Below are 22,493 nucleotides of genomic sequence, written 5' to 3'. Positions count from 1 at the left end.
CATGTGTATATCAAACTGCTTGTACAGATGTGTATATTGAAAAGGAATAAGTGCTGTGTTTGAAACGTAACCACAGTGTGCCCTACTGGAACAGAACAGAAATGTACATGCACTATTGTAACTGTTTAAATGTATATATTTTAACAGTGGAAACTGGAATACAAGAGGTTAACATCAGTCCAGCAAACTTTAGATCAATATCTGAAATTAAATTTCTTTATGGGCTACGCAATAAAAAGGCTATCTTTCAAGTTTTCAATACAGCTAGAGATGCACAGTCTGTACTAGAAAGCTCTCTATATTGTCATTGGAATGAACTTATTACTACTTTTGAAGCATGAAGGAATGCAATTGTTTTATGACTTCCAACATCTGCCAAAGATCTAAACAAAAGTCCTTCTCTGTATGTTTTTACAGGTAGATGCTAAATGCTGCCAGCTTCTAGCAATGGGGGTTTTAGCCTGGGAACTAGACGTCAGATGACCAGAAATTATGTCATTCTGCAACAGTAATATTTTAGTTATTAATTTCAGAAGTTTCTTAGTGAGACAGAGCATTCAGTATTCGGTCCTGGACATGAAAAGAACCATTCACCACAACATCTGCCTTGTTCCATTGAAGCAAGTTTCTAGGGAACAGTATAACTCTTTTAGATACAGTCAGGAATATAGTAAAACTTAGTTTAGATGTTTTTCATTATTTGTGTGAGCCTGTACTGCAGTGTTGTTTTAAATGTTTTCTGTGGTTTTGAACACTGTCACTGTGAATATATATTTAGTATTGTCTTGTTCTTTATTATTTATTATTAAATATATTTAAACCTTTCTTTGTGGCTGATCTGTGTGGAGATATTTAAATTTTGAGAGTACAAAATTCACCAACCAGAAAAGCAAAAATTAGCAGCAAAGGAAGACAACCACAGGTGCTAAATCCAGTAAAATACCATTTATTGGTAAGCGTTTTTGTCAGGTTTAAAATTACCAAACTTCTTCAGACACCATTTAACAGACATGCCCAGCCATTTATACCAGTGTCATAAGTAACAGCAGCCAATGACATCAAGTAAACACTCCCACATGATTCATTTGAAAATTCAGAAACTTACAGATTTAAAAATACATGTTCCTTAAAAAGAAAATCACATCACTATTAATGTTGTATTACATCCATCTACCATTTGAATATGTACATTATGTTTTTAGTGATAAAGAATGTAATTCTATCTATCATACACTTTTAACTTAAGCAAACTAGAAACGGACGCCATGTCATTTAATTCTGGTGGACAGCTAGCATTCAAATAAATCTGCCACCATACCTCTTTCTCTTCTAAATATAACTTCCATGGTCCCCCACAAGCTTCACTTTGTATCTGTTGTAATACTGCAAATTTAAAAGTGTGTTGGGGAAATACCTCTAACTGTCTATATAAGGCATTGATTTGTTGGGTATGTCTGTTAAATGGTGTCTGAAGAAGTTGGTGATTTTAAACCTGACAAAAGTGCTTACCAATAAATGATATTTTACTGGATTTAGCACCTGTGGTTCTCTTCCTTTGCTGCTAATTTTTGCTTTACTAAACTTTGAGCGTACTTGCATATTTATTTGGTGTCACTGTGTGGGATACTCCTAATAGCCTTACTCTTGGTCAAACTACCATTTGTATTAGTGTTAATATTACACAGTAAGATTGAACACCCTTTGTTAAAGGCCTTAAAGTAGCTGATCATGAGTGACTGGTGGCAGTGAAAACTACCTTATAGTCAGGGCAGAACGGGGCATAGCTAGTAAACTTGTGCCAGCCTTTCCCAGGTGTGTGGGGGGGGGGAGTGGGGGTGTGTAAATTAAACCTCAAAGAGTGTGTGTGTCAGCTACTTGAGGAGGGACATGAAGTACTGTTGGGACAGAGCAGGTGCTGGAGGTCTTGGCTTGGTCACTCAGCTGATATCTCAACTTTATAGCTGTGCCAGTGAGCAATCTTAGTGGGGATCTGGAGGAAGAGGGAGAAACTAGAAATGGACTGACTGTGGTCTCTGTGTGCTCTCTTAAGGGAAATTGCACTTGATGCAGAGAGCTGCATCTGGAAGTACTGTGTGTGTGCCTGCTATCCTTCCAGTGAACACCCCCAACTGTTGCCAGTGGTGAGGATTAAGCCCCCTTGATTACTGATCCAATGGAGGGTCATCACCCAGTTTCAGAAGCCTCACTTGTAATGATCAGTTGCATCTACTAAGTCTTTCTCTAATTCAGACTCATACCTTAGTTATTATGCCTTCAAACTCCACATCATTTTTTTTAGTTAGTAGTATTTATTTTTGTTTGGTCTACCCAAGACAGGAATTTTTTCTTGCAACTTGTCTGTTTCAGCAAAGATATAGTTCTCTTTTAAGCCGTTTATAATCCTAGAAAATATAGTATATTCGAATACAGTTTTTTTAAACAGTCCCCTTATATGCATTTACTGAGAACTTGCTGTCATATATAAAGTATTTGGAGGTTCACTTTGTCATAGCAGAGTCATGTGAGTATAGTCTCATAAATGACAAAAAGTATTGGTAAATTCAAATATGTTCTTTTATCCAAATTTACAACATATGAGTAGTTGAGGGAGGAGCTCCCATATGGATACCAGTACAGGGAAGTTTGCCCACCTGCAAAGACAGTTAGTGAACTACTGTTATGGCAGAATTCTATAAACTTATATCACTCTTCATTTGGAACTTCCAGGCCAAAATTGCCTATTATTCAAGTTCCTCTCTGAGTGCCAGTTTTAGCATTCCAATCACTTACAATGAAGTGCTGTAAATCCTCAGAAATCTAGTTGACGTCCTTATCTGTAGTTGAAGCAACTTTTTTATCACTGTAATGTTGAAAGGCTTGCATTGGAGTATGGCTGTTATTGAGAACTGATTCTGACATCCATATTTTACTAAGAGGCCATTCCATTCCTTCTGTAAGATTCTCATCCAGAGTAGAGCACGGATAATTATCTGATGTCAAATGTCCCATTCCAGCAAATACTAACTCAATAACAAACTCTTTATAGCTGGAGATCCAAATTAAGTGATTTCTCAGAAGACTAATGCTTGTTGTTTCTAAATCTGATGTTAGTGCTTAACTCTGTCTCATGTACTTACATTAATTTAAATGATTTTTTAGAAACAGCTTTCTATCCAGTTTTACATCCACCAACTTGCAGTACTCCCATATATGTAGTGCAATTAAAGGTCTTTTTAAAATCTAGGTAAGATTTATCTACTATATCACTCTAGATTGTCTGGTAGTCATCTAATCCACAGAAAATACTCCTCTCTAACTTGTCCTACCTACTGAAATGTCTATGCAGCTTCAGGGCACTTAGTAAAGTGCGATGAAATCTGATATCTGTGCTTGTTGACATGTCGTGAAATAGCCTTCTCCAATGAAATGACTCAGTGACACAGGACCAGTACATACACACACACACACACATATATATATATATATATATATATATATATATATATATATATATATGCTTCTTCAAGCTCTTTGAATACAGTTAGATTGGCTGCATTTTCTTGACTGCCTTTAGCTATGTAATGGAGATTAGGCTATGCCTTGGGTAACATATTTCTGTCTGCCTTCCATCTGATTTGTGCCCCCCCCCCTTTTCCTTTAATATTCCCGCAACCTGTGCTTGAGAACACTAAACCACTAAACAAAAACTAAACAAAGAAGTATATCATCCATACCTTCATGATTTCTGTTTCCTTTGCAGATATTATAAGGAGTGGAGCATCAGTTGACTTCTATGTGCTTAACACTGCAGCCACAGTCTTACCATCTGCAGTTGTATCAGTTCTAAGGACTTACTTTGCAAATCTGAAAGCAGATATTCTAGAGGTAAGTTCAGAGCACTGCAAAAAGCCTAATGCTCAGTACCTTTAGTGCTTTAACTAATAAATGTCTTTTACTGAAGGTCGGTATCCACACTGAAGGACTACAAGAGTTTCTGTCAAAACATTCGGCCCAAAATGAAGACTCATCCGTAACCAACAAGACTCAACAAATTCTTAAAAAAGTATGTTTTCTTATGGAGACTAAACTTTCTAAATGCATTTAATCAAGAATTAAAGCCAAAAGAGAGATTGTGTGATATATTTTCCTTTAGAAAAGATTACAGTGTGTCTTTCTTAATGTAAATTTGTCAGGCAATATCACTTATTGCTTCTCCTTCAGGCATACACTTCAATGTCAATGTTGACCATAAATGTACCTCAGTTCTATACAGGTTATTAGCCTAAGTGATCCATCTATACCAGTCATCACTTTAGAAACTAAGGAGATAAAACTGTGTTGTTTAATAGAATTGAAAAATTGATCATCACTTTTTCATTAATGTAGTATTATCAACACAAATAAAATCCTTCGGATGTAGGAAAATATTCTCTGGCATGCATTTTGTTAAGCTTACTACCTCTGAGAATGATGCTCTAAATTTACTTCTAATATTAAGACCTGATGATCAAACTGTACTTATCACACTTGGGGTACTCTCAGGCATCAGCGTGCTGCTAGAATACTTATTACAGAGTATCATGTATACTATGAATATGTATTCATTCTGAATTATGAATCTGAAGAATCACTGAGACACTGAGTGTATATAGTGACTGCAATCCAGTGCTATTACACTGACTGTATATAGTGACTGCAATGCTGTTACACTGACTGTATATAGTGACTGCAATATAATGCTGTTACACTGAATGTATATAGTGACTGCAATGCAATGCCTTTCTTAAATAAATAAAAAGTATCCATGTAGTTTTTCACACTAATAACCATAGTCACTACACACAATCTTCATTTTTTTTATCTTAGTAACTACTCACTAGAAAATAGTCTCTTCTTTCTAAATTGTATGAGTTTAGTAATTGAAATAGAGTTTGGCCAGATTAACATACTTTCTCTTCATCCCAAATCCAGTATAGCAAATTAAAGGACTGGGTTTCAAAATTTGCTCATTTACCATAATGGCATGGTATTTGTTTAACAATGGACAGATCATTGATACACTTCTGAAATAAAATCAATGATTTTGGCATCTTTGAGTGCCTCTCCATAACCCCTCCTTGTTAAAATCTCTATTAGGCACCCCAACTATCCCTGCTAATTCTCACAAATACCTAGATGTTTTTTCTCAGTTCCTTCTGAACCTTCCACCGCCACATTTTTTTCCTTCATGGATTCTAAAGTCACAAACTAGATTCAATTCACACATTGAACAAAAACCTCATCCATAGATGTAAAACAGTTGGTATATTTGTCCAGTAACTTCAGCGATCTCCCTTAGCTAGACAATTTAGCAAGATTATTGATACTAGACAACTGCTTGAGTTTGAGAACATTCTTGTTGTACAACACTTTAATGTGGAGACCACAGCCTCTAACATCCTTGTCTGACATTCAACTATCACAGTTTTAACAGATCCATTTTTTGCTCCTCTTCTGTTAACTTCCGTTTTGATGTATTTGTTTTGTATAATTGTGGTTTCTTCTAATAAGATTTGCTTCCTCTCGATGAACTGCATAGAATCTGGGTGCAGCTGCTTCACCAACAACTTTAGCTTCAATAGGTGAACTTTTCCATGTTTTTGTCTCTAAACTGTAAGTCTGATCATCTTATGTGCTTCCTGTTCTAGCAGTATTTCTATACCAGCTGATTTTTTTATCAACATTATGTGTATGTTCACTGCCATGTATAAGCAACATAGCTGAGGTAATTAACCTATTTTTTAACCTTTTTAATTAGAAAATAAAGTGAGATCCTGCGGTGGCTTGCTCGTATATCCTAAAATAGCAAGATGACAGTCCTTGTACCTTTTGCAGCAGCTGTTTCTCATGAGATTATTCTCCGTTTGGTTACCTCTCTCCACCTGTCCATTAGACTTAGGACAGCGTTAACCGGACTTTTTTATGTCTGAATGATCATTTATACACAGACTTGAATTTCTGAATTGGATATTGGTAGGAAAAATAAGAAATGTCATCTTGATCCACTAACAGAAAACACAGACACTGAAATATAGATGTGATGTATATCTGTTATCAGACTAACATGACTGTCTCTGAGGAGGCATTGTCATACTAAGCATTTCAGCTGCACATTTTTGTTTTTTATACACTGGTATTTTTCAATTTTATTTTTTATCAAATAAGAAAAAAATTAAATCCTTCCCTTTATAGGCACAAGTGGTTATTTAGGCACTGTATTAATGTCAGCAAATTTAATAACTCCCAACAAAGGAACTTACAAGCCTGAAAGCTTGAGTACAAATCTTTGAAAAATCTATGTTGGTCCAATAAAAGGTATTAAATCATGCCTGTGTTCCACCGACTTTAAGCTTTGAGTTATATAGTGTAGACCATTGTCAGATAAGAGAACATCAGATATCGCTCACTCAAGAATATACAGTTTAATATACTAATCACACTCATAGGTGTTGTATCTATCTGATTATTTCATATAACTTGTAATAATAATCTACACGTATGAGATACATGGCTTATTTGAACTGAAGCAAATATGTAACTCCACAGTTCCAAGGATAATCTGGGACTGAGAATTACACCATTTTTTTCCTGTGGGTTGTTATTATGGTATACATTGCAAATGGCTTAATTTGGTTACTTATTAACTGATTACATTCCTGGCTAAAACATTGCATTTCACTATCTTTCTTAGTACTTTACTGTTTCTATTCTTGATTCAAGTGCCCTGTCAAGTATATACTTTCTCATCTGATAGGGAACTATTATTTGGCACCTATGAATATCAAGCCTATGACACAACATATTTCTTCCTTGAAAGAACACATCTTCTTCCCTACAGACTTTTTAAAGCCAGTATCACATTATAATTTCTTTTAACATTTGCATTTCTAGATCAACAACAGCACAACCCTCATTTTTTGTGACTTTTTCTTATGCCTAGAAACATCTGTATAGCCTAAAAACTCTTTAGTTCTGATAGTTATTTATGTTCCATTGACAGATATATGTCCTACTCAACATATCTGAATAGTTCTTTGCCTGATTTGTATGTCACTTTCCGATAATGCATCTGTATATTAAGTAACATCCGTTGTAATCTCTTAGGTACCTTGTACAAGGACTTTGAATATGCTTTGCAAGAGTCTTTTTTTTTTTAGTTTCACCCTGATCTTCTTTACAATAGACAAACTTCTGAATTTCTCACATCCTTACATTATTCTTCACAGTTATTTTTGATCATAGCATATTTCCTGTAGGTGTCTATAAACCTGTATACAGACCAATTGGTGACTGGTACATTACCCTTTACGATCACAGCTCTAATAACATTCTGACTGCCATCTATTTACTCCACAACTGCTTTAGTAATGTCATAGTACTGTAATGTTGTATCAACTATAACTATTGTCTTAAACATTTTGAAATTCCTTTCCTGTTTACAGCTCCATTACCAAGTTGCATATTATTTAAATCTTACTTAACAGATTTAGTTGAAAGTAGGTTTACTTCAGACATCATAGCTACAGAGTCTGGAAGGTACTACATAATTTCTAGACAATTCAGTAATTCCTATTTGTCTTCTGGCCTTGATATTTGCATGATATTTATATTTTTTTCTGGATCAGGATACAGACCCTTTCATATTTGAATATGACACATGCATTTCATTTGGCTCCCTACTGAAATGTCTGCACTTGAAATGCTGAGTGCTGTTAAGCTGAAAAAGCAAGACCGAAAACACAGGAGAAGAGCAAATCTCAGAAATCACTCTTCCCCTTAAAACTTCTTTTTGCTGGTGGGGTTGGACCCCCTACAGCCCCCATGTGGCGGCAATGCTCCCACAGCCCCCAGACTTATATATACCAACTCTGAGAGCACCATACCTCAGAGAGAAGGGAATATTCTGAGAGATGGCACCTCAGACTTAGCATATGTAAGGCTGTTCTTTTAGACATTTAGTCTTCATATCTCAGGACTCGCAGTAGTGGGTCTCAACATTTCAGACCATTACCATTTAATTCATGCCACTCTGATTTTACAATTGTTCTTATTTAAATTGAAATGGTGTTGTCTTAATCTAATTAGCATCTGTATCAGCCTCTTGTTATGGTCCTCTTGTATCTGACCACACAATAATAAAGTTTCTCCCCCGGCCTCCGCTGAAAATTAGCTTTGTTCCAAGTCAGACATTCCCATTAAACAAATTTTAAATAAATAGGTCTGTTATGTTTATAACAACATATAAATCGTCAATGATTTGGGTAACAACTGAGTGGAATATGCTTGGTAATGACAAAATATGAAACTGAATTCTAATACATTTTTTTTTCCTAAAAGTATATTAGATGCATGTATTTTGGAGAATTGCTAATCAATGCTTATCTGTCAGCATCCTTGATATGCATTTAGTACTGAGAATAAACTTTGCTTTTTTGTAGTTTTTACACCCTTTCTTCAAGACTAAACAACTGTTAAAACTCTCTTTTAATTATTCAGAGTATCAATACAAATACAAATCTCGTATATCTTCAAAATACTGACCATAGTATGTACCAGTTCTTCTACCTCAGGGGGTTGCTGTTGAGACTGGAAAATTGGCACAGTGGTAGGGACGAAGTGTTAGTTCAAGGTAAAAATAGCATTATAGTGTTTGCAAGAGTGGATATGTGTCATATGATCTACTTTTTAAATAATCCATTTCATATGATCAACTGTGTGATGTGGACATTCTACAAAGGGGCCTCACTGAGACTGATGCTTGGTGTCAAAGTCATAGCCTAAAGCTCAATGCCAAAAAGTGTACTGTCATCCCCTTTGGGAAAAACACCTTACCCATGAACTACACATAGGCAGTAACCTACTAAACACCGAATGTCTGATAAGAGACCTTGGGACACAGGTAGATAGTGGTCTCTCCTTTGATAATCACATTACCACAGAAGTCAGGAAATCCTTCTATGTGGCACACCTCATCACAAAGGGGTTCTCCTCCAGAAAAAGAGAGGTCTTCATTCCTCTCTACTCATCCATTATTAGACCCATCATAAAGTACAATGCCCTGTTTGGCATGTATCTCACAAGACATCTGCAACAGCTGGAAAAGCCACAGATGCCATATGCCGACCATCTCAAAAAACTCCAGCTCTACTCCATCGCATATCGCCTACTCCGGGGCAACCTCTGCCTAACATACAAAGCCATGTCAAACCCAGATCTGATGGACATGCTACACTTAAATCCCAATCTCTCCGAGCCACACACTTCAGGGACATAAACCTTGTCACCTCAATAAACAGAACATGCTGGAGGGATAGATTCCTGTCACAGAGAATTTCCTTGCTCTGGAACAGGCTACCCATTCATGTCAAGCAAAGCTCCTCATTAGCCTTCTTTAAGAGAAATCTTGACAATTGGATGGGTAATAGGAAATTCACCCTGGGGATCACTGCTTTGGTTCTGCTCGACAGGGGCACAGGAAAATAATTTTCTTGGGTGGCGAAAGCCAGGGAACCTTGTTTGGCTAGACTTGTATAGGCCCTAGGGCCAATAGCCTAGTACATACCTATAAACCTATGAACTCATATGACTGACTATAAAGTTGAACATATGTAAAAAAAAAAAATAACATGTAAAAATTCAAAAACAGCACCACCACATCCTCTGCTAATTATATGTACCAGCTCTGAGATTGCCCCACAGTGAGGAAAAGGGCATATTTCTTGAACTCTTCTGTACTGTGATCTCTGGACAATTTGTTGTTTAAGTAAATAGTGATACATACGACTTTTTAAATAGCCGATCATACAAAATTCGACTATTTTGAAAATAGATCTTTTAACATAGACCCATGCAAGATTACTGTGGCAGTAATGACTAAAAACTGAAGTGAAAGTGGTGGGAGGATGAAAGTGAAAACAGATGAAAAAACATCTCAGGAGCCTGAATGTGGTTAAGAGGGCATTGTAAGTAGAACTAGGTGAAGTTAGGAAGCAGATGACAGTGCCCCAGGAAGAAGTAGTGGTGGCTGGTTGAAGACTGGAAGTGTTGGAAGAGCTTGTGTGTCAGAGGAAAGGTGGAAAGGGACTATTCCACTGATGGCAAAATGTAAAGATCTTGAGAAGAGAAGCAGAAGAGAAAATATATGACTGATCAGACTAGTGGATGGATTACAAGGCCAAAATCCAATGTTTTTTTTTTTTTGTTTTTTTTTTTAATGAATAAATAGTTAAAGGAGACTTTGATGGAAGTGTAATATATAAAACGTAAGGTGAATAGGGATCATAGGGTTGGTAGGCCCGCCAACAGTGGCAGACCATAACATATGACTGTGAAGCTGCACATCTATAGATGCAAGGAGTGGCCATTCTGGCAGGGGTTGCTTATAAAATGATTCCAGATGGTATGAACATAAAGTAAAATCTTAGCTTCCCCATATTATATACAATTGGGTCCTTTGTTAAGGAATCTCAGAAAAAAATGAGCAGCAGTCAGCCTGCACTCCACTGACATATCGCAGTTAGAATGGAAAGGACAAGCTGCTGGGCATTTGAATATACACAAATGTAGCTGGACAGAAACAGACGTTGTGGTAACTGTTGAAAGTATCTGCTGCTGCTGCTACTGTAGCTGCTGTGGAGAGGCAAAGAAAGTGCATGCAGAGACAGGGAAGAGGAGAGGACAGTGTCCCAGTGTGAGACAGAGATGGAATCATGTGCTTGAAAGAGGTAGTGAGACTCTTGAGCTGCACAAGAGTGTGACAGTTTAAGCCCATGTCAACTCAGAGGTACATGGAAAACAGATCCTATAGATGATGAGTGGATAAAAGAGAGGAGAAATACATTAGAATGAGGTAGGAATGGAGCAAGTCAGTTCAGAGTCTATGGTTAGAGCCAAATCTCAAGTTTCAGATAGAAGAATGCCTACATTAGGAAGAGGATGAAGGGGAGGTAAGAAGATGGGATGCTGTAAGCAGTTGGAACACCAAATGATGAAGGAAGATAAAGTTAAAGCCCCATGGATAGATTGGCAAAGTCAGTGATAAAGGGGGACTACCCAGTGGAAGGCAGGCCTGGACACCAGCAACTGAACAGGCATATGACCATTGTGTGCCTTGAAATGCTGCCACCGGAGTGCCTCTCTCTCTTTCTGTCTCTTTCCCTCCTCTCATTCTCTCTCTTTCGCTTGTTTTTCAAGGGGTGGTTCATGGTACTGCCTGCTGGGCTGCAGCTCCTTAAAAGCAATAAATAAATAAATAGTTTCAAAATACAATTCAGGAAGGTGACTATTATTTTAACTTAGCTTAATAGCTGATTTTCTGCTGTTCCTGGTGCTTGGAACACCAGATAATTAAAAAAAAAAGAGAAATCAGTTTAATTCACTTGCCAAGCTGTTTTGAAAATGTCCTGGCATTAAGCTTATTTCACCAACTGGCTTGCAAGTTGAGAGTTTCAGAAACATTGCTCATTATGCTTAAATAGTGAATAGCCCTACCTATTGGTTATGGCTGCCTCAGGTGACTGAGACTGAAAATGAAAGAAACCAGGACTGAACATGGGAGTGCATAAGGTCTAGTATGGGAACAAGCTGTTTTTGTTTTTCTTTTGAGTTTTTCCTCTTATTTAGACAGTTTACTCTAACACTGAGTTGTGCCACCCCCCCCCCCCTCCATTTTTTCCTGAAGTTTAAATGATGAGTTGTGTGGTTTATATTTATCATATGCAAAGTCATTTTTATTTTTAAAATATGGGGCATTTTCCATCCTTGGCCATGCTTTGCAAACATACCTACATCTGGATTGCGGCTTGGGTGAGCCTAGCAGTTTAGTAGTATAACATAATCTATCCACTGCCCTTTGCCACTGTCATATTTATTACATGAAAATAAGTTTCAGTCATGATAAGCAGGGCTGGCTAATGGTCAAATGGGACCTTACACAGGGTAATGGACCAGCCCCCCTCCCCGCCCCCCACAAACATTCACACACTCACAACCACCCATTCCAGTGTCCCATTGCTTGGCTGTCCCTCCCCAAATACCAAAAACATTGTTCAAACGTGCCAGTGTGTACAGTATTTTCGTAATTACTTTTACAATGATTACAGAGATTTGGATTTAATTTAAAGCTTATTTCAAATTTTAGAGCACAAGCACTGATGGCAATTTGCTAAACAAAACAGTTTCACATTAAAAATGGACTTGGAATGAGCAACAGTAAACATTTCTTCCCTTGAAGCTCACATTCATTAAAAATGCATCTGGCCTGTGGCAGAGTATGCATTCCTTGGGCCCAGCTCTGTTTTCAAACCATAGGCCCTCCCTGCACAAATTTTTAGGGCCATGCATATATGCATGTCTTCTTTGATTCACCTTCCTGGTTGTTTTAAATTTTTTAGTGTGTGTTTTTAAATTTGTAATTTTAGATCATTTTTCCAGTAAGCAGTGAAACAAGATGTATTACTAAATAATGATAAAAGTGTCAGTTTGCTTTACAGAAATACACACTACTACTGCAAAGACAGAGTAGTGACTAACTTTTATCAGCTCAGCAGGGTCAGTCATTTTTACCCACAGACATCACCCAAACTCAACAATTGTAGCTACATTGTTGACTACATTCCTTTCAGACATCTGTGTAAAAAAAAATAACCAAAGTCAATATTTCAAATTTCTTTCACACACACAGTAGCCAAAGCATTCCAACTCCTGCAATGCCTGATTAAAGGCAGTTTAAAGATGACCAGATGAAAATAGCATACAATACTTTCATCCACACCAAACACCCCACCCCCACTAGCAATTATATCCACTTTGTTGAAAGTGTACACTCCTTATTGATATGAAGAAATAAACTTTGGATGAACTACATGAAATTGTATAAAGATCACTATAATCTTATCATAAGATCCAGCCATGAACACCACAGTTTAAACTGAAGAGCATTTATGAGATCATGAAAATTATTTCTTTACCAGAAAGGCTCATCCAGACTCTGCTACACTTTGCTGTGAAGGAAAGGTTAGTTTGCTTTTATTTGTTGTATTTTGTATTACTTCACTGCCTTTTTATATTTTGAATACTGTGGTTTGTTTTCTTTACGTTGTGTTTTACTTGCATTCTGCTTTAACAGCATATTAAAACTTCAAAAGAGACCACAGCTCTGTCTCTTCTGAGTTAGGCAGAAATTAGAACTGATCAATTAAGGACGCATTCATAAGATAGAGGAGGTCACTTAAGGTTAATCATTTGTGAACTGAGGGGGTGGAGCTAGGAACTAAACCTTCTATTTAAGGGGTAAAATAAAACATTTCAGAGCTTTACCAGAAAGGCTTATTAATTAATTGCATATTAAAACTTCAGAAAAAAATAGTTGCTGTTGTCCACCAGACTTCATTCATCAGAACATTAAAAGCAAGTGGATTAAGAGAAAAAAGCTGAGTGCATTTTTCCAGTCATCCTCCACCACCACACACACAGTTTGTTGTGATGTATCCAACTGAGTTAGATGTTTGGCAAAAAAAAATAGTACAGATGGCTGAAACAAGTCATTAGAATTGGTAAGCAACACAATGTGCCCATTTGCTTGCACCCCACCCTTTTAATAAATACAAGAAAAAAATAAATTGTAGCAAGCAGGACTAATTTGATTTCCTATGTACAGTTTGCAGACCTTTAAAGATTAAAGGATACAAGTTAACAAAACAAGTAAAGCCTCCAGAAATGGAGCTACCTAAACACTAGCATGTGAATTAAATGACAAAATAACTGCTATTCAATCCTTAATCATTTCACCTCAACCTAACCTTTAATGATTCATCAAGATACTTCAGGATACAGCAAAACTCAAACTCAAAATGGATTTCCACTATACCATGAGTGAACTTTCAGCACTGATTTTACTTAAAAGGGGGGAAATGACAACTTGGATCAGTTGCTTTATGGCTACTGTGCAACACTGGTTCAAACATGATATTATCTTCTGGTACCCATTAACTGGATACAGCACAAGAGTGACCTAAGCAGCTGACTAGGGCCCTGTGCTTGTTTGGTCATACAGCATTATTCAAAAAAAAAAAAAAAAATATATATATATATATGTGTGTGTGTATGTATATATATATATATATATATATATATATATATATATATATATATATATACACACACACACATACACACACACACACACACACACACATATATATATATATATATATATATATATATACATATTTTTTTTTTTTTTTGTTTGTTTGTTTTTTTTTTTGTTTGTTTTTTTCCTGCTCAGATGCTAAATTTTTCTGCTAGATTTTTTAAAAAACCCTGCTACTCAGCCAACATTCTCTTTTACTGGCTATGTTTCCAATGAGGATCATAGAGCCAATGAGAGATTTATAGATACTGGCACAATGTTTTAACTCAAAATAGGGCAGCAGCAGCAGAAGGGTAAAGCAGTTTTTCTTTACTTTATTAATGGGAAAAATATGAGTCAGTACGAGCAAATGAGAGATTGCATTGGTGTTTTCTAACTCAATATAATTCCAAAGACAATAACAGGAGAAGCAAATGTGTGTGTGTGTGTACGCACATGCATAATTTGTCCTAGTGTACAGGAGGTTATCTAGTTAAGTAACTCGATCAGAGTCAAATCCTCTACCTCAGGTACTACAGACAAGAGCCTTAATTCTCCACACTAGCTGTCAGTCTTCCATTAACTTTTTTTTTCTTTCTTGCTTTATTTGGTAATCACTTAGGATTATAGTCAGTTGATTTCAGTCATTAGACCTTCATAATTTTTGTGATTCACGGAATACATGTTGTTCTATTAACTTAGTCTGCTCTTATGTGTCTCCAGTTTAGCTGAACAGCTCTAATTTTGCCTCATATTTGTGCCCTGTCCTTGAGAAAATCACTTAACCAAAGAGTGTTTTGGTCAACTGGAAATGTGGGCTAGGCTCCTCAGTGGTCCCCTGGACTGAAAGCCTAGTAACCACATATCAACCAGAGTAGTTATGACACAATGGAAGGAAACTTGTTATAGTAAATTGGGAACATCATGTGCGACATGCTCTTTGGATCCTTTGGATCCTTGTTCTGTTCAATGTCTGCAGGTTTTTAATATTTAGCTGTGAATAAACTGGACAGCATGAAGTCTAATAAGAGTTTAAATGTTTAGTTTAACTATCAATTCAGCTTTTTTTTTGCAGGCATACATAAAATGATCTGTGTTTAGATTACAACAGTTTGTTTAGCACTTAGTGCAGATGAGTGAGGCTATGAGCTGTTAAAGACTATTTCCTGTAGTATATGGTTTGGTTCCCTTAGTCTTTATTTGTCCTCTGTGTGACTCTGCCATGTTACGTCACTAGACGATACTGCTGAGCTGCTGAAAAAGGACACTTGTGTCAAGTGGGTTGTCACAGGCTGTTAGCAAATGCATCAGGCATTCGTTTTCTCAGTTCCTGCATTCTTCACATAGATGCAAACTAGTACTTCACTATATAATATTTGAGTATGAATCCCAGCATCTCTTGTAGTTCAATGGTTTCCAGATGCATTTTCACTAAATGTAGGTTTTAAGGGAAGAGAAAGTTGTTTCTCATGCTTCGTATGATTTTAATGTGAGAGTGTTTTGTTTTGTTTAGAAAATGTCTGAAAATTTTTTTCTGTAAAATTTTTAATATATTTTACATGAAATCCAAATGTCTATGATTGTAAAAGTAAATAAGAAAATTGTATATACATTGACAGGTTTGAACAGTGTTTATGCTAACTGAGGAGGTATAGCCAAGTAATGGGATATTAATATGACCGGTGTGGGAGTGGTTCATTACTCTGCATATGTCTCCATTTGGCTATGATCAAGCTTTGTTGACTCTGGAGAAAGTCAGCCATGTAATAGACTATTAGTACGGCTGATGTGGGCCTGATTTATTACCCTGTATATGGCTCCATTTCACCACGATCAAGATCGGTTGACTCTGGATGTGCATGTTGTAGCAATACAGTATTATTAGCCATTCAAGTCAGTCAGAACTGTGCAAAGTGATGTCAGAGGGGATAGCTATTCTTGATGACAGAGAATACATAAGGAGGTCGAAAATGAGATGTAGGTGTCTTGTTTGTAAGCCCTCCCAAAAGAAAAGTATGTTGTATGTAGAAATTCTGATTTTTGTATGACTTTTGGGTTGCCCAAGAAAAGCTGCTGCAGCTTTTATAGTTCTTTAATTGTTTTGCTTTAGACAGTGCACTACAGAATGAATGAATGGATTAATTAATAGGCTACATTGTGTAATATTGTCTAATATTTTTCATTATAGTAGTCTAAACATGTAGCTTTTTAATAATAAATTTTGCAGTACCTTATTTGCAGCCTCCAGCAACTGCAAAGGGGCTGACATTCTCAGGTCATATACTGCACTATTTGGAGTGATGTTCAAAGGATTTAGTTAAAGCTGTTACTTTAGCAGTTGGCAAAGAGGACTAAATCTCTGACTTGTTAATGAACTGCTTCCTGTGGGAAGAGTGCAGGGTTTGAATCTTCCCTCCTTTATTTACCTAGTGTATGATATTTATCAATTCACTTAACCAGACAGTGCTTTTGAGCCATTGTAAATTTGGCTACGCTCCTAAAAGATGTCCAGGGCTGCATGTCTAGTAACTATGAACTTGTCATTGTTTGCCAGTCATTCCCTATTGCATAGCTGATCCACTTCAGGAAATGTTATGACAATAACACCAGCACACCATTTTTTAATGCAACATAGACAATTTATTCTTCAAGGGCAGCAGGCAGTACATTTGTGGATGAAGCACTGAAATGCAAAGTTTTCTAGCAGCAACCTTTTCATTAGTAGCTCTATTTAATGTGGAATTATTTAGATAACTTTTACTTCTGCAGAAATTGTGCATATTGACTTGGCATATGTTATCAGTGGGTTAATAAGTTCATAGGTTGATACTAGGCTATCAGCCCTAGGAACTATACAAGCCTAGCCATAACAATTCCGTGGCTATTTCTTCCCACACTATTTACTTTCCTGGACCCCTGTCTAGCAGGGTGACTGAAGTGATCCCCGGGGTGAATTTCCTTTCTCCCATCCAATCGTCAAGGTTCCTTTTGAAGAGGGCCAAAGAGGCGCTCTGCTTGACATGTATGGGCAGTCTATTCCAGAGTCTGGGGAGTCTCTGGGCCAGGAACCTATCCCTCCAGCATGTTTTGCTTATTGTGATGACAAGGTTTAGATCCCTGGAGCATGTGGCTCTGAGGGATTGGGATTTCTTTAAGTGAAGCATGTCCAGCAGCTCTGGATTTGACATGGCCTTGTATGTTAAGCAGAGATCGCCTCTGAGTAGATGATATGCCACAGAGTATAGCTGGAGTTTTTTAAGGCAGACAGCGTAGGGCATCTGCTTTAGGCCTGTGATTCTTTAATGAAGTATTTCTGCGGTCTTTCCAGTTGTTGCAGATGTCTTGAGAGGTACATACCAAATGGGGCGTTGTATTCTATAATGGGTCTAATGAGGGATGAGTACAGTGGGACAATGACCTCCTTTTTTCTGGATGAAAAGCCCTTAGTGTTGAGGTGTGCCACATAGAAGGATTTCCTGACTGTTGTGGCAATGTGGTTATCGAAGGTGAGACCACTGTCCACCTGTGTCCCTAAGTCTCTTATCACATTTGGTGTTTAGTGTACTGCCACCTATGTGGTAATTTATGGGTACATGTTTTTTCCCAAAGGGGATAACTATGCATTTCTTGGCAGTGAGCTTGAGCCCATGGCTCTGGCACCAAGCATCTGTTTCTGTAAGGCCTTTTTATGGAGTAGCCACATAATTTGGAGATTCAATAATGGCCCCCAGTTTGCAGTCATTTGCAAACTGTGTTAGCCAAAGTCCCTTAGTGCTGGCCTGTACTTCAGAGAAGTAGATGCCAAACAAGAGTGGTCCTCGGACTGAACCCTGAGGTACTCCACTTGTCACTTGTCTGGAGCTGGATTTCAAGTGGGCTACTTTTACAGTGTGGGTACTGTCAGTAAGCCTGTTGGCAACCCATCGAGTGATGTAGGGTTTAATGCCCAGCTTAGTAAGTCAATCTATGATTCCAGAGTGGGGGATGGTGTCAAAGGCCTTGGTGAGGTCCAGATATGCTGTGTGGGCATCCTTACCCTTGTCCATGGCTCTGGAGATTGATTTGAAGAAGTCAATAAGGTTTAGGAGACAAGATCAGCCCTTCATGAACCCAAACTGGGTGGGGTCCAGTGTTTAAAGATTGCCAATGTCTTTGTTTATAAGTTCCATGATAATACATTCCATGGCCTTGCAAATCAGGCTCAGCAGACTGATGGGGCGGTAGTTCCTGGGATCCAAGGTGGATCCCCCCTAGTGGAGTGGGATAACTGTAACTGTGCACCACTCAGTGGGCATGAAGCCTGAGGTGAGGCTATGATTAAACATGATACTTAGGTGAGGTGCCAGTTCATTTTGTAGTTCATGTAGTACACAGCCCAGGATGTCATCTGGTCCCATGGATGCTGTATTCTTAGCTTTGGAGACTGCATTTTTTACCTGTGTGGCCCTTATTACTGAAATTTGGCAATCTTCCGGTACTGAGATGGGCCGGTTAGGGGGTGAGAGGGGGGTGAAGTTGGCACTGAATTGATCTGCCAGGATATTGGCAACATCCTTGGAATCAGTATATTTAATGCCATTCTGTTGTAGCTCAGAGCAGGTCTGATCATTGCCATTTAGATTCTTGACATAGTTATAGAATGCCTTGTGGTTGTCTTTGGAATCTTTGGCAATTTTATTTTCGTAACTTGCTTTGGAGGATTTTATGAGGGATCTCACATTCTTACTGAGTCTGGTAAGGGAGTTTTTTGCATCCTGGGATTTTCCTCTTTTCTACAACAGTTTCTTCCTTTTGTTGTAAAGTTTGTTTATGGCAGGGGACCGTCAGATTGGCTTCCTTTTTTAAGAGGAGAGCATCTTGGTTCTTTTTGAGATGGCACAATTCATGCGTGAGTGGATGTGCTCATACAGTTCCTTAGTGTAGGATTCAGCAGTCAAACTTTCAGTTCCTGTCTGCATTGGTGTCATGAAGTTTGTCACTTCTGACTTGAGTAGCATGAAGTTGGCTTTGGAGAAGATTTTTTATGGAGGTTTTCTTACTGGGGGGGGGGTGCAGAAGTTAAGGGTGATTAGCTTATGGTCAGACCTGACCAACGAGGGGGTGACCATAGGTGTGGAGAATCTATTTCCCATGTTGGTAATGACCAGGTCTAGGATATTGGAGCCCCTGGTGGGACTATGGATTAGTTAATCCAGGGCATTGGAATTTATGAATTCCAGGAACCGTTGGGCAAAGGTGTTGGTACACAAGTTGTTTTCCCAGTTAATGGCAGGGTAGTTGAAATCACCCAGTATTAGGGTGTTTGGTTGTATCTTAATATTTTCCAGTATGTTTAGAAAGGTGTAGTGAGAATCTTGGGGCATGGTGGGGGACCTGTAGCAAGCTACAGTTTGGATTGCAGTCTTCCCTAGTATTAGTTGCACCTGGAGAATTTCAGATGCATTGTGTTGGGCAACTAGTCTGGTGGTGTGAATATCCTTGGTGAATATGGACACTCCTCCTCCTTTAGTGTTTCGGTCCTGGTTTGGTGGCCGAAAAGTGTGGTAAAAGTTGTAGCCTGGTATTACAGGGGTGCTCTCTGAAGCCTTGAACCAGGTCTCAGTTACTGCACAGATATCGATGTTCTCTATCTCTCTCATTCATTCACTTATTTAGCAGAATCAAATACCTGAAGTGTACAGTCGCAGTCATAAAAGTGATCGCATCTTTGCATATGTGTGTGTGTGCGTGTCGTGGTTAAAATAAATTTCGGTGATCAGGTGTTACTATTTTTACTTTACTGCATTCTGATATCTGGGTTGTATACAGTCGATAAAGTTATTTTTAATTGCCAGGTACAGGGGTCATCTGTGAATGAAAGTAATTGGCACTGTTGTCATTTGTTCAGATTAAGCAGTCACTGTTCTGGATTTGCAGTAGTACTGTACATTTGTAAGAAGCCAGATGGAATACTGTAGAAGGTTTGTGTTCAATAAAATCAGATATCTGAGGTGTGCATAGCAATAAAGTGGCTGGAAATGAATATGGGGAGTGTCTATGATAATAATGACTGTGTGTATGGTGGAAAGTGGTTGATGTGTGTCTAGAAGTAGTAAGTTGTCCATAATTTATTCACTTCCAATCATAATATAACACTAGCTTTGTACTCAATAAGTGGTTATATCATATGTTGGACTTCAGAGATTCCCATCAAGTAGTGTTGTCCTGAGTCCTCTAAGGAACAGTGCTTGGATCTCTGGCTGAGTTTTTTTTTTTTTTTTTTTTTGCTGTTATTCCTTCTGTGTGTAGTCTGGATGTACTTTATGCTCCTTTGTGGGTTCCACTGTGAGCTTTGGTTTTTACTCCCAGACCCTCACCTACATAATAGGTAAAATTTGTAATTTTACTTTCTTTCCGTATAGAACAATCGAGAAACTGTACATCAGAGGGTTGCATATTAGGCAACTTCATTTTGCAGGAGTAGGAAGGCATATACCCAGATGGAATTTATATATCCTTGCAAATATTTGTCTTTTCAGCTTATTGGGAAACTACTGTTTTTCAAGATCTGAATATTAAGTTTTAGACTCAACATTACTTTTTTGAATGAAGTAATAAGACTAAATTCCTTTCCTTACTCATGATTTATTGTTCAAGCCATCATTAGAGTACATTTTTGTGAAAAAAGCTCAAAGATATACCTGACAGCATTTAGAACCCTATGATTTCTTGGGGTCAAGACCCCAATTTAATATAGTTACTTTCTCTAAACTTATTACAGTGGAGTCTTGATCAGTTAGGCTGTGTTAAAATATGGGGGAGATAAAAATCATGTTAAAGTATGAAAAAACAAGAAAGAAGGAATCTGTCTGCATGATGTGGAGCCAGGGGAGGGACACTGAAATCCATTGTCTGGGGATTTATTTCACCTGAGGCTGGCCTTGTTGACTGCAGTTAGACATCTGAGGTTTATATATTCAGTAAAATGGCTACAAAGAGTGAGTATTCACTGACGTGCTGTAATAAAGCCCCACCCCATTCCAGGTAGCCCAACTCAATAAGTTGCTTTCTGCAGCTTCCCCCCACCACTGCTTTGAAGTCAGCAGCCACCACTATGGTTTTCAAGAGCTTTCTCATTCCACATGACTGTGTTTGGAGATGAGGGCTGTTCAAACAATTAGTATTTATCTTATTTTTATATAGTTATTTATGGGTACAATATGTGTATCGAACATTAGCAGAACGTGAGTTGAATGATGATAATGATGATGTCACTTCAAAAAATGTATCTTAAATTAGATGTAGAAAATTTGATAAAAATATTTAGAGAAAATTATGTTAGTTTTAATTGTTTCTTAATGACACCGAGACTTTTTCCATATATTTTAGTTATTGTTCTACATTGCTTCAGAGTTCAGCAGCACTTTTTTGGGAGCATGTGTTAGTGACACAGCGTCAGGTTTTATCTGTATGATGTTCTCCCAAGATTCCCAAGCCTGTAAAGGAATATTATCATTGTCATGCCTCTTCACAGTATCATCTGAGGTGCCTGTTACACTGAACTCTTCTCTAACTTATATTTTTTACCATTAAGTGTAAATATTTGAAAAAAGGGAGTTTGGATTTATTAGTTTTGGACTCACCTGCCAGTGGGTGTTAATTCAATTGTAAGAAAGAAAGGCCTGAAGAAACTTCCCTTGAGTATTTTCTATTCCCAGTTGCTTAAATTAATTTTCTGACAAGATACTATATGCAGCACATCAGATTCTGCCTGTTAGTTCCTATTAGTTTTTTTTTCAGGTAGTCTTGCAAATCAGATTCACTACCTCTGGAAAATTTTTCAGAATCCACAGTATAAAGCCCTTTCACTTAGCAGCATCCAAAGACAGCTCATTTTCACATGTCTGCTAAACAACAAATATATTCTTTTGAACATACTGTTCACTTTTTACTTCTTTTTTATGTCTTTACAAAACATTCGTTTCTGTCACGATTGGCAGGCTTAGTTAAGAAATATACAATTCTTTCTGTCATGCTTTACAGGCACAGTATCAGTAAACCATAATTTCAGTTACATACAAAATTATTTAACTCACAAAATTTTCACAGCATGGTTCTAATCTTCAGCTCAGTGCCATATGCAGTGGTAGTCTCAATAGGGCTAGATCCTCTTATAAAGAACAAATATCTAATAAATGCCAAATTCGTTGTGGTTGGCAATAATTACTACATTTATATCTATCTGCAGCACTGAGCTGAATAACTCAAAGTGTGCATATACTGTGGTACAATCTAAGCACATAGCCTTGCCATAATATGATGGCACCATAGTAAATAATCCTTTAAG

General features: G+C 37.5%; 1 protein-coding gene across 1 annotated transcript in view; it reads left to right on the top strand.

Moving 5' to 3' along the window:
- The window catches only part of LOC122813623 (vitellogenin-like), a 487,128-nt gene that overhangs the window by 271,958 nt on the left and 192,677 nt on the right, over positions 1-22,493 (top strand). Inside the window, exons 14-15 of the mRNA XM_044086038.1 lie at positions 3,761-3,885; positions 3,962-4,063. Of these exons, the coding sequence (XP_043941973.1) occupies positions 3,761-3,885; positions 3,962-4,063 (227 nt within the window). The remainder of the gene's footprint in view (positions 1-3,760; positions 3,886-3,961; positions 4,064-22,493) is intronic.

This window comes from Protopterus annectens, chromosome 10.part0 (genome assembly GCF_019279795.1).
Source record: "Protopterus annectens isolate FY-2018-M chromosome 10.part0, PAN1.0, whole genome shotgun sequence".
Classification (NCBI taxonomy): Eukaryota; Metazoa; Chordata; order Ceratodontiformes; family Protopteridae; genus Protopterus; species Protopterus annectens.
This window is presented reverse-complemented; position numbering and strand designations above follow the sequence as displayed.